At 38.6% G+C, this 14,652-nt stretch overlaps 1 protein-coding gene across 2 annotated transcripts in view; it reads left to right on the plus strand.

Moving 5' to 3' along the window:
• Positions 1-14,652, plus strand: part of LOC126175235 (uncharacterized) — a 186,156-nt gene that overhangs the window by 103,885 nt on the left and 67,619 nt on the right. For both annotated transcript variants that reach the window (XM_049921873.1, XM_049921882.1), the window contains 2 exons: positions 834-1,041; positions 13,967-14,264. In XM_049921873.1, the coding sequence (XP_049777830.1) occupies positions 834-1,041; positions 13,967-14,264 (506 nt within the window). The remainder of the gene's footprint in view (positions 1-833; positions 1,042-13,966; positions 14,265-14,652) is intronic.

The following is a 14,652-nucleotide window of genomic DNA, read 5'->3' on the forward strand; positions in this document are numbered from 1 at the left end:
GTGAAACATGGACGGTAAATAGTTTGGACAAGAAGAGAATAGAAGCTTTTGAAATGTGGTGCTACAGAAGAATGCTGAAGATTAGATGGGTAGATCACATAACTAATGAAGAAGTATTGAATAGGATTGGGGAGAAGAGAAGTTTGTGGCACAACTTGACCAGAAGAAGGGATCGGTTGGTAGGACATGTTCTGAGGCATCAAGGGATCACCAATTTAGTATTGGAAGGCAGCGTGGAGGGAAAAATTGTGGGGGAGACCAAGAGATGAATACACTAAGCAGATTCAGAAGGATGTAGGTTGCAGTAGGTACTGGGAGATGAAGAAGCTTGCACAGGATAGAATAGCATGGAGAGCTGCATCAAACCAGTCTCAGGACTGAAGACAACAACAACAACAACACTTACTATGATAGTCTCCAATATATTTGTTACAGGAATAATTTATCTTTCATGTTCACATATTCTTGAAGCACTCCAGCTAATGCTACATACACAATTAGAGGCCAAAAATATTTTGTTGGTTTAAATAACATACAATTGAGGCCAATAACATTTGTTGAAGACATGTGATTGACATCATGACTGCATGTTCTGAGCATTAATGCGCTGTCTGATTTTTCCAACAGCACTTCTATGTCCTGTCTTTCTTAATAATATGGTGTTGTATTGAAATCTATGTGACAAATGAAAGAGCATAGAAAGATTTTTGTGATTTTAAAGAAAGTAGAGTCATCCTTCAGTGCAAATGTAAATGTGTTTAAATATATTGCAGTGCTTGGTTGAAACACCTATAAAATATAGCTGATACTTCCTCTTCTTCTTAATATTTCAGATTGATGCAGATACAGGAGCCCGTCAAAGCTATAGAGAAATATTACAATCAGTTGGGCAGCTTGTAAAAATTTTGGATGCATCAAATTTCAAACCTGGTGACACAGTAGTAATATGCAGTGAGAATAATCTCCAGTTCTGTGTTCCTCTCCTGGCATGTCTTCAAGCAGGATATGTATGCGCACCATTAAATCCTGCATACACTACAAGTAAATTAACCATGGTTTCTTATTTTGTCATCTACACATATTCTTGCTATGGAAAATATTTGTGGTTGTTTGTGAGTAATGTGGATGAAAATTTAATTATAATAAATGAACTGTCAAATAAATGTCGAACCATACTTTATAGTAAATAAACTATGAAATAAGGGTCAAACATATTCCATACATTTATAATTACTGCATGTCACAAAATCACTGAGAAATACATAATGCCAGTTACCATTAGATGCAATATTGGTTTCAAATGAAACTAGATTTTACTTGAAAATGGAATAAAGCTGAAACAATTGTCATAAAGAATATTAAACTTATTGCAGCTGGTCTGTCCATTTCCTTTTCATAGTGTCATATTATGATATGCAGTATGCTGTGGGCCCAATGGAACATAAAACAACACAACAATTTATTGTATATAATGTATAGGCAGTTTTTTTAAATAAACTTGATAGTATAGTTATTTCTATACATAACATCCCTCAATGTGTATGCAAGTGGTCCATCTCTTGGCAAGCTTCCTAATTCCACCATGAAAGAAGATCTGTGCATATCTGCCCTTGTAATGCTTCTACAGCCTTGTTATCTGACAAAATCTTGGAGACAGGCAGGTGCTCCTTCATCAGACCAAAGAGACAACACTTTGAGTTAGGTCAGGACTGTACAGATAGTGCTCCAGTACCATAACTGAAAATCAAGATTTTGAATAGACTTAACTGTTTTCCAAGCTGTATGAGGGTGGGTGTTACTCAGAAGTAAAGTCACACCTTTTGAAAGCTCCACAATCCTCTTTGTTTTGAATTTGGGATTCAGGCCATGCAGTAAGTCACAGTATCTGTACCTGTTCATTGTCCAACCTTTATGAGTGTAATGAATCAGCAGTAGGATGTTCATATCCCAAAACACTCACCATCAGCTTTCCTGCAGAAACTTGGCTTTGTTCCTTTTCCTTTGTAGGTGAAGTTGGATGTTTTCATGCCATGCTCTAGCACTTGCTCTATTGTTTGTAAAAATAGCAATATTTCTCATCTACAGTTTCTATGACAAGAAAGCCATGTGTGACAAGTCTACATAAACAAGCACATACATACTCCACAACTACCATAAGGTGCATGGTAGAAGTTATATTGCATCATTACTAGCTATTCCCTTTCCTGTTTCACTGACAAATGGAGTGTGGGAAAAACATCTCAGTATGAGCTATAATTTTTCTTATCTTGTCTTCATGGTCCTCACGTAAAATTTATGTTGGCGGCATTAGAATCATTCTGCAGTCAGCCACAAATGCTGGTTCTCTAAATTTTCACAGTAGTGTTTCATGAAAATAGTGTCATCTTCCCTCCAGTGAGTTCACAAAGCATCTTTGTAATACTTTCCTGTTGATAAAACTTACTGCTAACAAATCCAACAACATGCCTCTGAACTTCTTCGACATCATCTTTTAATCTGACCTGATCAGTGTCCCAAAAATTTTAGTAGTACTAAAGAGTGGGTCACACTAATGTTCTACATGAGGTCTCCTTTATAGTTGACCTACACTTTTCTACAATTCTCCTAATAAACCAATGTTGACCACTTTACTTCCTTACTACCAACCTTATGTGCTTGTTCTGTCTCATATTGCTTCCAACATCATGCCTGGATGTCTAATCAACATGAGTATATCAAACAACACACCACTGATACCATTTTTGAACATTATTTTTCGCATTGAAAATTTGTTTTTCCAACTCATTTGCACCAACTTACATTTTTCTACATTTAGAGTAAGCTGCCTTACATCACACCAAATAAAAATTTGCTCTAACTCATCGAGTATCCCACTACAGTCACTCAACAATGACGCTTTCCTGTACACTACAGTGTCCATAATTTTACCCTTGTTGTGTACAAGAGTCACCTGTACTTTCTTCTGGGCACTTGGGACTTGAAAACTGCAGGCACATACTGAAATATTTTCACAGTAATTTCCATTTTCATTTTCCAACCCCTGAAATATCTTTCTACAAACTACATATACATCTCAACAAAATTAACTATACTGGAAAGCTCTGGTCAGAATAAAGACAATGGAATGATTAAAGTTAACCACTGACTATATAGCTTTGGCTCTGAAATGTTGAAAGCCACATAAACAAGCCTGAACTTGTAACTAAGCTTTTGGATAATGTCCTTCCTGGAAGATAACATACTAATTATCTAGTATCATCCAGACTTTGTATTTTCTTCTTTCACTTTGTCAATCATTGCCCATTCAGATCTTTACTCTGATTCCTTTCTTATCTTTTTTTATATGCAATAATTAGTCTCTCTTCCTAGCACAGCTGTGCTGAACTTTCGCAGCATGCTGATGTATCAGATTTGGTCATGACCAGTTGCAGTATTACAAGCCTCAGAAAGTGCCAAATCCAGCTCACACATGGAAAGAGGGCAGTTGTAAGGTTCAGAATTGTTGGACCTGAAGTCCAGCCCACCTCTCACTATGAGGATATGGTAGCAACTGAACACAACATAGTGGCTGGTAGATACAATAGTAATCACAGACTGGTTTCTCACTGTTTGGGCAATGTCCCCATCGGTTATTAAGAGATACCTCTGTTTCAGCACTGCTGCTATTGGCAAATGATTGCGTTTACTGGGAACCCTCTTGATGGCTTCCAGTATTTTTGTTGAAATAGTGGAGTGGTTGACAGAATCCAGGAATATTTGCCATGACCTTTTTCTGCCCTCTGTGATGATGCATGGAGCTTCGGCTCTCACCACTTGAAAGGTTGTAAAATTTTCTGCTAATGAGTGGCACTTAAACAGTCACAGTGCCACATACCTGACCCAAACTGCTGTGTAGCATGCATCATTGCACCAAGGTACAGACTGCCTTCAAAGAAGATCTAAGGCCTTTGAGATGGATAAATTGGTGGATTGAAGGATCACCCTTGTGATGTGGTCCACCCATTCCCAGATGCTGCCTTGGTGTTCAAACACAGCCAGCTGACTGAACAGTATCCAGTTAGTTCTGCTGATCATCTATCTTAGCGGTCTCCTTTCAGGGATTGCTCCATCTGGTAGATGGATCCAGAATGGAAAGTCTTCACTGTATGGCTGAGGATGATCCAGTAGCAAGAATGAAATGAGTGGGATTTTCAATGTTGAGGAGGCACAGCTCCTGAGATTTCATGAGGCTCTCTAAAACTTGATCCCTGCGGCATGTACTGGGTGAGCCCCTTAATACACTATTAGCACTGAAGTCTCCCAGTAGGAAATATTGGTCAGGGGTGTTGGCCTAAAAGATCCCCAAGAGTGTCAGAATCTATCATTTCCCGTGGCAATGTATAAAGAGTGCATATTGTTATGCTGTGACGCACATGAAGTTCAATATCAACTGGTTGCAGGTCAGTGATAGAGCAGAAGAGCAGTGTGTATTATTGGCAAACACAGTCACCCCTCCTTTGGCCCTTTCCACTGTTGGGTAATGCTTGTTGTGGAAGGTATAGCCCCAAAGCACAGGGGTGCCAATAAGTTTAAAATGTGTTTCCTGTAAATACAAACACAGTGGACATTCCTGCACTGATAGTTTCAGTTCCTCCACTTATGTCCTGAAATGGTTGGTGTTCCACTGTAGTATGGGAACCAATTTTTTAGTGAAGTTTTTCTTACACATTGTCTTGCTACCAGGCTTGGAATCCTGCAACAGATGGACACTTAGTCTGGAGGCTAGATGGTTGCCCCTGACAAGCTTTGTATTCCATCCATTACAGCCATAAGACAGAATGAGATAAGACAGAATGAGGTCCATATGACCCGATGGTTTACTAACTGCCTCTTTCTGTGGTGGATGCTTCCCATTTGGTTTGTTGGCCTGAAAAGGTTTAGTAGTATTGACAATGGCAGTGTTGACCTGTTTACCAGAATCTGTCTCTTGGTGTACCTGAAGCTCCCCAGTGATGGCAAATGTGACCATTTCTGATGCTCTGGACAGAGTTATGAGTTCCAGAATAACTGCATTTTTACAAGTGCACTGAAAAATGCTCACACTTGCAACCTCCATTAGTATACAGGCATTGGCTGCTGGAATAGGCTTTTTGGGAGCTGAAGTGAGAAAAGTAATGAAATTGGGAGGTTGCATGGTATTATTGATCTTTTTGACCTCACCTTATGGGATGCACTTCATTGTTTTGAGCTCTTGTATCCACCTTTCTGCAAGGTAGACACTGCAGTCTTTACTCCAGACAGGGTGACCTCAGAGCAATTAACACATTTTGAAGGAAACAAACAAATGATGCTATCATGTGTGGCCTTACTACACTTGCCACGGGTGGCTTCTCCCTTACATTCTAGAGTGATGCCCACTAAGCTTTAAAACAGTACATTGTGATGAGGACATACGCCTGCACATTTAAGTGTAGGAAAGCTGCACTGATCTGCCTTGGAAGTTTTATGCTATTGTGACTAGATCATCATCTACTCATTTCATTATATTTTGCATATCCATGACACCTTCTTGAGCACAGTCATCTTTAAATTCCTCTTCGGGAATATCTACAATATCTCTGCACAATACAACACCTTTGCTGTAGTTCAAGGATTTGTGCACACACACACACACACACACACACACACAAACTGCCAGCTTCAGCATCTCGGGCTAGAATACAACTATCATTTAGGATGCAAGCAGCAATCTGGAGGGGATGGGGAACAGGAAGGGCTGGTAGTGTACAGGTGGGGAGAGAGACGAACTCTCTCTGGTGTAGTGTGCAGGGACTAGACTGCCAACAGGTGCAGCATCAGGAGATTGTTGGGCAAGGAGGTGGGAAAAAACGAGCAAAAAAAGGGAGGATTGGGGAAAGACAGGTGTACGTGTTGGCAGAAGGCTGCAAAGAAGCAGAGTGAGAGATGAGCATCGGGTGGAGATGATAGGACAGAGGGAGTGAGAACTGATGGGTGTTGGGTGTGGGGGCAGAATGTTACCATAGTTTGAGGCCAGGATAATTACAGGAGTGGAGAATCTGTTGCAAGGGTAACTCCCATTTGCACAGTTCAGGATAGCTGGAGGTGGAGGGAAGGATCCAGATGGCTTGGGTGGTGGAGCAACCATTAAAATCATGGCATGTTGTATCACAGAGTGGTCTAATTTGCTCTTGGCCACAGTTTTGGCAGTGGCTGTTCATCCTGGTGGACAGCAGGTTGGTAGTCACACCAATATAAAAAGCTGTGCAATGATTACAGCAGGAGTGGTAAATGACATGGCTGCTTTCACAGGTGGCCTGGCCTCTGATGGGGTAGGATAAACCTGTGACAGGACTAGAGTAGGAAGTGCTGGGGGTGGATTGGGCAGGTTTTTCACCTGGGTCTTCCACAGGGTATGATACTTGTGGCAAGAGATTGGGATTGGTAGTGGAGTAGGGATGGACTAGAATGTTGTGGAGGTTGGGCAGGCAATTGAACACCACTTTAGCAGGGATGGAAAGTATCTTGGTTAGGATGTCCCTCATTTCATGGCATGCAAATAGGTAATCTGAGCTGATCCAAAATTGGAGAGAGTTTCACCGAAAATTTAAACACAGCCAAAGCCTCACCCACAAATAAAAACTGAATGAAGTCAAAATTAGTATAAGGAGAAGCATTCAATGGATTCAAAAGTAATATTTGATCTACTAAACTGATAGAAAATCATGAGAATTTTTTATTTTATGTTAAATTAGTAAAAGGATTGGAACAATCTTTTCAGATACTCTGTGACCATAGTGGCATCAAAACAAAAGATGACAGAGAGAAGGCATAAATACTAAACTTCTTTCTCCAAAACTATTTTACTGTAGGACATTGTACTGCAGTTTTTCCTTTAAACAGTCACATCAGCATGAAAATGATAGATACCAAAGTAATGGACCATAGGACAGGAGATCAACTGAAACTGCTCAACAGAGGAAAGGCCACTGGAGCAGATGGAATACCTTTGCAATTCTGTATATAGAATGCAAAAGAACTTGCTCCTTTTCTTGTAGTGATGTAACAAAGGTTGCTGGAGGAGTGATGCATTCTCAGTGACTGGAAAAGTGCACAGTTCATTCCCAGTTTCAAGAAGGTTCATCAGACAGACAGACAAAACTATAGGCCATTATCAATGACATCAGTCTATTATAGAATTCTGGAATACATTCTATGCTCCTATATTATGAGATTTCTGAAGACTGAAAATCTCCTCTGTAGGAATAAACATACATTTTGAAAACAAATATTATGTGAAACCCAGTTTGCTTTCTTTGTCCATGAGAACCAGAAAGCAGGAGACAATGGCACACAGATTGATGCCATATTCCTGAACTTGCAGAAGGCATTTGATACAGTTCTGCACTGTTACCTAATAAACAAAATAAGAATGTATGGAATATCAGACCAGCTCTGTGACTGCAGAGTTCTTAAAAAACAGAACATAGCATGTCGTTCTTAACAGAGAGAAATCTTCAGATATAAAAGTAACTTAGAGTGTACCCCAAGAGAGTGTTATAGGTCTATAACTTTTCACAATATGTGTAAATGGCTTGGGTAAACATTGGAAATTCCATAATGCTTTTAATTGGTGATGCAGTTGCATAGAGAGAAATGGCAAAGCTAGAAAATTGTAGTAAAATGTAAGAAGACCTACAGAAGATCATTGCTTGGTGCAGGGATTGGCAGTTGACCATCAAAATAAACAAATATAATGAATTGTGCATAAATAAGCAGAAATGCCCATTATTGTATGATTACATGATTGCAAAACAATTACTGGAAGCAGTTATGTCCATAAAATATAGGAGGATACGTATGGAGCAATTTGAAATGGAACAACCCCATGAAACTAATTCCAGGTAAGGTAGATGTCAAAGAGAGATTCACTAAAAGAATCCTCAAGAAGTATAGTCAACTTACAAAGGAGATAGCTTACCTCATTTAAGCAATACTTGAATCTCACTCATCAGTCTGTGATCTGTACCAGATGGAATTGGTAGAGCAAATAGAAAAGATCCAGAGAAGTGCAGCAAGTTTTTGATAGAAGCGCAGAAGTGTCATGGAGGTGTTCAGCCAATTCCAGCATCAGATACTGCCATAAAGATATTCTATATCATCATGTGGTTTACTGTTAAAACTCTGAGAATGTACATTCCTAGAAAAATCAATCTATGTATTGCTTCCTCTTATGTATATTTTGGGAAAAGACCAAGAAAGTAGAAGTACAGCAATCTGAGCTCATATGGAAGCTTACCAACAAATATTCTTCATGCCAACTATTCACGATTTAAACAGGAAAATGAAGTAACAAGGTAAACAAAGTACCCTCCACTTGTAGAGTACAGATTAGATCTGGCTGTAGATGTAGATGTGTTTCCCATGTTTACTTCATAAATTTATCTCATTTCTTTTTAGGATTTCCTTCCACGATTGTGTGCAATGCCCTCCTACAAAGGACATTCCTTGACATCATTTATATTCTTTTTCTCTCCTTAAAACTATATTCCATTCTGAATAGATTCCTACTGAACCTACCTGTCAATTCAGAAAAACACCCCTTTAATCAAAACCTTATTCCCACATCCTCTTCCTCAATTAGTACATAACTGGTGACATCTCTCCCAATGGTCTACTATAAAAATTGCAATTTCTGATACCTCTCTTTTCATGAATACCAAGTCTTCAGGTACTGACAGTCCCCATTCCTCATAAACATAGTACTAAACAGATTTCAATGGCATAACCAGCTGTGAATGACCTCTACTTTCCTCCATAAGATATTTATATTACGCAATCCCAATTTCCTAAAAGTTGCCTCTCAAGCTGCAGTCATTGCTCTCCAACTCCCCAAAAAGCTACTCAGCCCACTACCTCCTATTCTTGCCTCAGAATATCACTACCCGACAGGATGTATGCTATACACAGAGAACACCTCCCCTCCCTGCTATCCCTTATATAACCTTTTTCATCTGCCACTTTTCCAAAAACTCCCTGCCAACATCTTGAAAACACAGAACCTAAACAAACACAAAATATTATTGTTAAACAATCCACTAACAATCTTAAAGCTACTTAAGTTTCTGCTCTTTCCAAAAATCTCAGCTTCACCTCCACATCAACTCACAGTCATACTGGGCTGGTCAAATTTACATGATGTTACATTTATTTACTTAATTCTTGGAGATTTACCTTTTTGATGGTATCTATGGGACTCAATGAATGAATGAATGAATTAATGAATGAGTGAAAGAATGGATGAAGTCTCTCCTTCACTCATTCACTACATGGTAAATATTTTTAGCTACCTGCCTCATTGGAAAACTTTTTTTTACATATAGAGCTATTAAAATGGTCAACATAAAAGAAATGGAAAAACATGCATAAATAACATACACAGTATGATTTGGCTTGATTATTACAAATTGCTTTGGTACAAATAAACCCATTTATAAAGTAATGAATTAGAAGGAGTAGACACAGTAAAGGTGTGTGATGACTGACACATTCTTCTCCCCCATAGCCTTAACACCTTTCCTGCTATCTGTTTCACTTGGTCCTCTTGAGCTCAGTATGCCACTTTCCTGGTTGTCGTTCTCTACTTCTCTGATGGCTCCATAAAATCTTCTCCCCATATAAAAAACCAATAATATCTTAATTTTGATAGCTGTCACCACTTTCATACTAAAAAGTCTCTCTCATATATTCTAGTTAACATTGAACATTATATCTACATTGACAAGAATTCCCTTTGCCCAGTTCACTGAAGTTTTTGCTTCTCTCTGATTACAACTAATTCTCATCTGAAGTTTGTCCTGTGGCTTTACAGTGTTGTCACAATGACTGTCAGCTGCAGATTGATGCAGACTTAGATAGCAGGGAGTGTGCTGCCAACACAGGCATAATATGGCTGGCAATAGTGAAATAGACTCCTTGTAGTGCTCCAAAAAATGTTATACATGATTGTCATACTACTCAAATACACTGCAAATGAACTATTATTTTGTTGTGGTTCATTATCAGTGATGCTAATGAGAAGTAGTTACAATCAGAGAGTAATAAAACCTTCAGAGAATTGGGCAATGTATGCTTATCAATGCAGGTACAATGCACATGGCTAGCTAGAATATATGAGAGAGAATTTTTAGTACAGAAGTGGTGACATATATCAAAATGGTGGTATTATTGGTGTTTTATATGCAGAGAAGATTGTATAGAGCCATCAGAGAGGTGGAGGTCAGTGTCCAGGAGAACTGCACACTTATTCCAAAAGGTCCAAGTCAGCATGTGATGTTGCAAGGTCTGATTGGAGGGATCGAGTTCCAAGGTGTGAATTATTAATTAAAAAGTAATTTTAGCCAGACTATAAGATCTTTGCAAAAAGGAACAACCCCACACTTCCCAAAAGTTAATGCACAAACAGGTCTCTCATGTCATATCTACACATGCTACTAATACTCCAACCACCCCCACTGACAGTCTGCATTAGAACACCCTCCCTTATTACCCAAAGCCACTCCTGATTAGAATAGTTTAACCACCTTCTCCACCAGGGCTTCAGCTAACTTTCACAGTCCCCCAAACTGACGAACATGCTTCCCAAAAACAATGTCTGCTTTTCCCAAAGAGTTACTACACCACCATGTAATAACACACACCATCCTAATGCAACAGTTACCACAAATCACTTTCCATATGGATCATACTGCTGTGCAAGATTCAGGTTCAACACTCTATGACCCCACTTGCTACAGGGTTATCCTACTCCATCAGAGGCAGGGTCACCTGTGAAAGCAGTCATGCAATATATTAACACTACTGAAACCTCTGTACAGACCTTTATATGGCCATGGCCATCTGCCAGCTGTCATCCCAAATGAATGACCACTTGCAAACTGTTATTAGGAGCATTGTTGACTATTCATTGGCAGACCAGTCCCCCCTCCCCCCTATTGCCCCCCCCCCCCCAAAAAAAAAATCACCTCTCCCAATACCAGCTTCTTTGAGCTCTGAAGATGGGAATTATCCTTAAAATATATACTGTACTTCAATCCCTCTATTCTCCTGGGATCAATCACTGCTAGTCCACACCCCACACCCACTTCCAACTCTATCTACACCCCTTTCCCCACACCTTCCATCCCCTCTCCCATATTTCACTTTAGTTCAGTCTAGTTGCCTCTTTCTAGTCTGTTCTGCCCCCACCCCTCCACACTCCCCTTTTTTAAGAACAAAACAAATGTGCTTGAAATATGTGTGATGCTTGAAACATGTTGCACTTAATCAAATATTAAAGGACATTAAACAGCCAGGAGGAATGAATATTTCATGCAGACATTAATTTACTCAGAAATTTTTTAAGTAGTAATTCTGTAGTTTCATAACCAATGAAACTTATGAACTGGGAGATACAAAGAATTAAAATTATGTAAACATGAGAGTTAAAACATGAATTGACTGACATCTTCATCTTAGTCATAATAATATAATAATAATAATAATAATAATAATAATAATAATAATAATAATAATAAATAGTATAAAGGAAAGAAAAAATACTGCTGCATATAGTACATACTGTCAGAGCTAAATATTAATAATGAAAAAGAACTAAGTTTGCTTAATGTATCATATGCAAAAGTTTATCTTTCATCAAGTGACATAAAAAAAGGGAAAAAAGAAAAGGTAAGATGGAAAGGTGCAGGTGGAAAAAGGTTTTCCAGATTATGAAGTAGAAGGGATTCAGAAATAACAATAGGGACAAGATTTAAAATCCATATTATGAATAATAAGCTACACAAAAAAATGTATAGAAGATGAATAACACTGATGAAAAGAAAATTTCAAAAATATTTACAAACACTGATAGGAGGTTAGTACAAGGAACAAAGCAGGGTAGTGTACAAGTCCATAACAAAGTACTATAGTGCTCCTCATGGACCCAGAAATCTCTTCTTGGAATGTAGCAACCATATGTGAAATAATTTTTATCATCACCAATTCTGTAATTTGCATGCTCCATCCTCAAAATGCTGTCGACCACCACAGGTGTACACATTCTGTGTTTAACCTGACCATGCTTGCCTTCAGCTAGGCAGGCAAGCTGCCACACATTTACCAGCTGAACAAGCAGGCTGCTCTACTCCCATCCAAGCCATACTGTGCCCAACCAAAGCAGGCTAAGCTAAAGGAGTCTTGCTCACCTACCTGTCTTACCTGTGTTTTCACAAAGCTACACTACATAGCAGTTTATTCTGTATGCCTTCATTGCAGTGTTATGAGTAGGTTTTGGAAATTGATGAAAAGTCCTTTTTTATGAAAAGTCTTCTTTTACTCAAACCTCACAAGGTGAGGCTCAATAATATGTATATTCATTTTGAGTCCTTGTAGACCATAAAATGATGGATCTTATTTGTCCCTTTTTTTAATTTTTGGTATATTTTCGGCGTATTTATTTATTTTGTATGGACCATTTTCTCTACAGCTTCACCCTGTTTCAGCTAGTACTGGCTACTCTCAATTCAGACCATTTTCAGATCACCTCTAATAAATGTTTTCTGTGGTAAGGCGAATCATCACTGAAAGTCAAGATCCTTTCCACCTAAGAAGCTGAAGATGTCTATTATACTGCAATTGCAATTAAAGTAAAGTTAAGGAAATCTAGTTTCTGTAACCTTGGTGTGTTTCAGCCAAGTATAACCCCAGTTATATCAATTTTAATTACTTTTTCCAGGATATGTAGTGTGGCTTTACTGAAATCATTTCAGGTGGCCAAAACAGTTAACTCAAAATTCTTCAAATGCATTGTAGCAAATATTAATTTTGTTTTTCTTATCATGTCAATCTAAAAATTGCAGATCTGAGAGAAGAAGCTTTTCTTTCATACTAAGCTCCCTTCACACTATGTTGCATACCACCGGAATGTGTTTCTAATAACCACTGAGCCATTTTTCTTTTCCTGTTTCAGTCAATGTCTGCCATAAAATTATGAAGCTTATTTACTGTTAAATAGCCTCATGTCCTTAGCACACACTTCCACACACTTGTCCTCATTCAAAATATTTGTGGCATTAGGAAAGTGCTGGTCAAATGTACATACATGTTGCAACACACTTGAGGTTCTCAAATGATTATTTAGTAACTTTATACATAATTTGCATTGTGAGACACCTACCACTTTATCTGAAGGTACCTCATAACATGCAAAAACTTTTCCCATGATGGGCTTGACTTGTGTTTCATGACTGGTATGTATTGCTCAGTTCTTAATTTCTCCTCAATCTCCTTTAAGTCTAGTTTGTTCACTTTGCTGCTCCTAGCATTAAGATAGCTGAGCTGCAGTGAAACTCCCTACACAAACATGTACCTGGCTATTCTGTAGTCATGCTGAATTGATAGTGTAACCTTTTGTCAGGTGCAGCAGGCTAAATGGGTCCTGTGAAGCTTCCCAGGCTAGCGGAAACCTAAGCTTTCCTGCTTTAACCACTGTCCTTCAGTGCATGTGTGCTCCTGAGTCTCCATCGTGGCAGGTTGAGCTGCTTTAGTGGTTGTGGCAGCGAACAAGCAGACTGGAAGGAGAATCTGTAGATCTCTGTCACCTACTATATACCCTGCAAAACCTACACCATGCAAAGGGAAGAAAACTAATGTAAATTAAAACTTATTGAATGGGAAGTGCCAAATACAGATGGTACCTAGCCACATTGTTATTAAGCTTGGTCTTAGGAAGATAGTTACTTAAGTGTCCAGTGGTGAAACAAGAAAACTGGCCCCTGTATTATGTTCCACCTCATACTCAGTGATACGATACTAATGATGGTAGTTTGTCAGAGGTAGTTCATGATTTCTGACAGAAAGAGTACATTTAATAATACAGTTGTGAAATAATGTGGTTTCTCAGCTGGAATATTTGGTGAATGTTTTACAGATGAGCTGCAACATGTGCTCAAACTGACAAAACCAAGAGCAATTTTCTATTCAAGGCGATCAGCAACAGCTATCTTGGATGCTGCCAAGAAAATTACTTCAAGATGTGAGATATATTGTTGTATGGATGAGGAACTTGACAGTTTTCTGCTACAATCTAAAAAATTCCATAAGCCTGTGAAGAATAATGTCAAAAGTAGTGACACAGCATTTATTCTTACTTCTTCTGGTACTACTGGACTGCCTAAAGGAGTTGCATTGTCACATGACAATTTTCTTGTTAGTCTTGCTTGTCTCAGGTTGGTGAAAGTAATAAATATTTTTCCTTCTGTTCTTGATCTTATTGTAGTTTCTAAGGTGTCCTAGCAATTTATAGTTTGTGATGTTTTATTTTCTACATATTTTCATGATGTAATACACTGCTGGAATGAACTTGTAGATACTTCCCATAATGGGATGTAAGGATTGCATTTTCAATTTATAAAACACAGTTTCGATATAATAATACTTTCTTTATAGCATACAATACAAGACATACTCAAATGCCACTGAGGACTAAACCTGACTGAAGTCTACAGATTTCACGCTACTCAGTGTGCAGCTCTTGGTCAAAGGTATTATTTCACAAGGTGTTCCCACAGAGTCCCCCACTCTGGTGTGGAGAACTGGGGAAATGGTGTCATCACT

This window comes from Schistocerca cancellata, chromosome 1 (assembly GCF_023864275.1).
Source record: "Schistocerca cancellata isolate TAMUIC-IGC-003103 chromosome 1, iqSchCanc2.1, whole genome shotgun sequence".
NCBI classification, from domain to species: domain Eukaryota; kingdom Metazoa; phylum Arthropoda; class Insecta; order Orthoptera; family Acrididae; genus Schistocerca; species Schistocerca cancellata.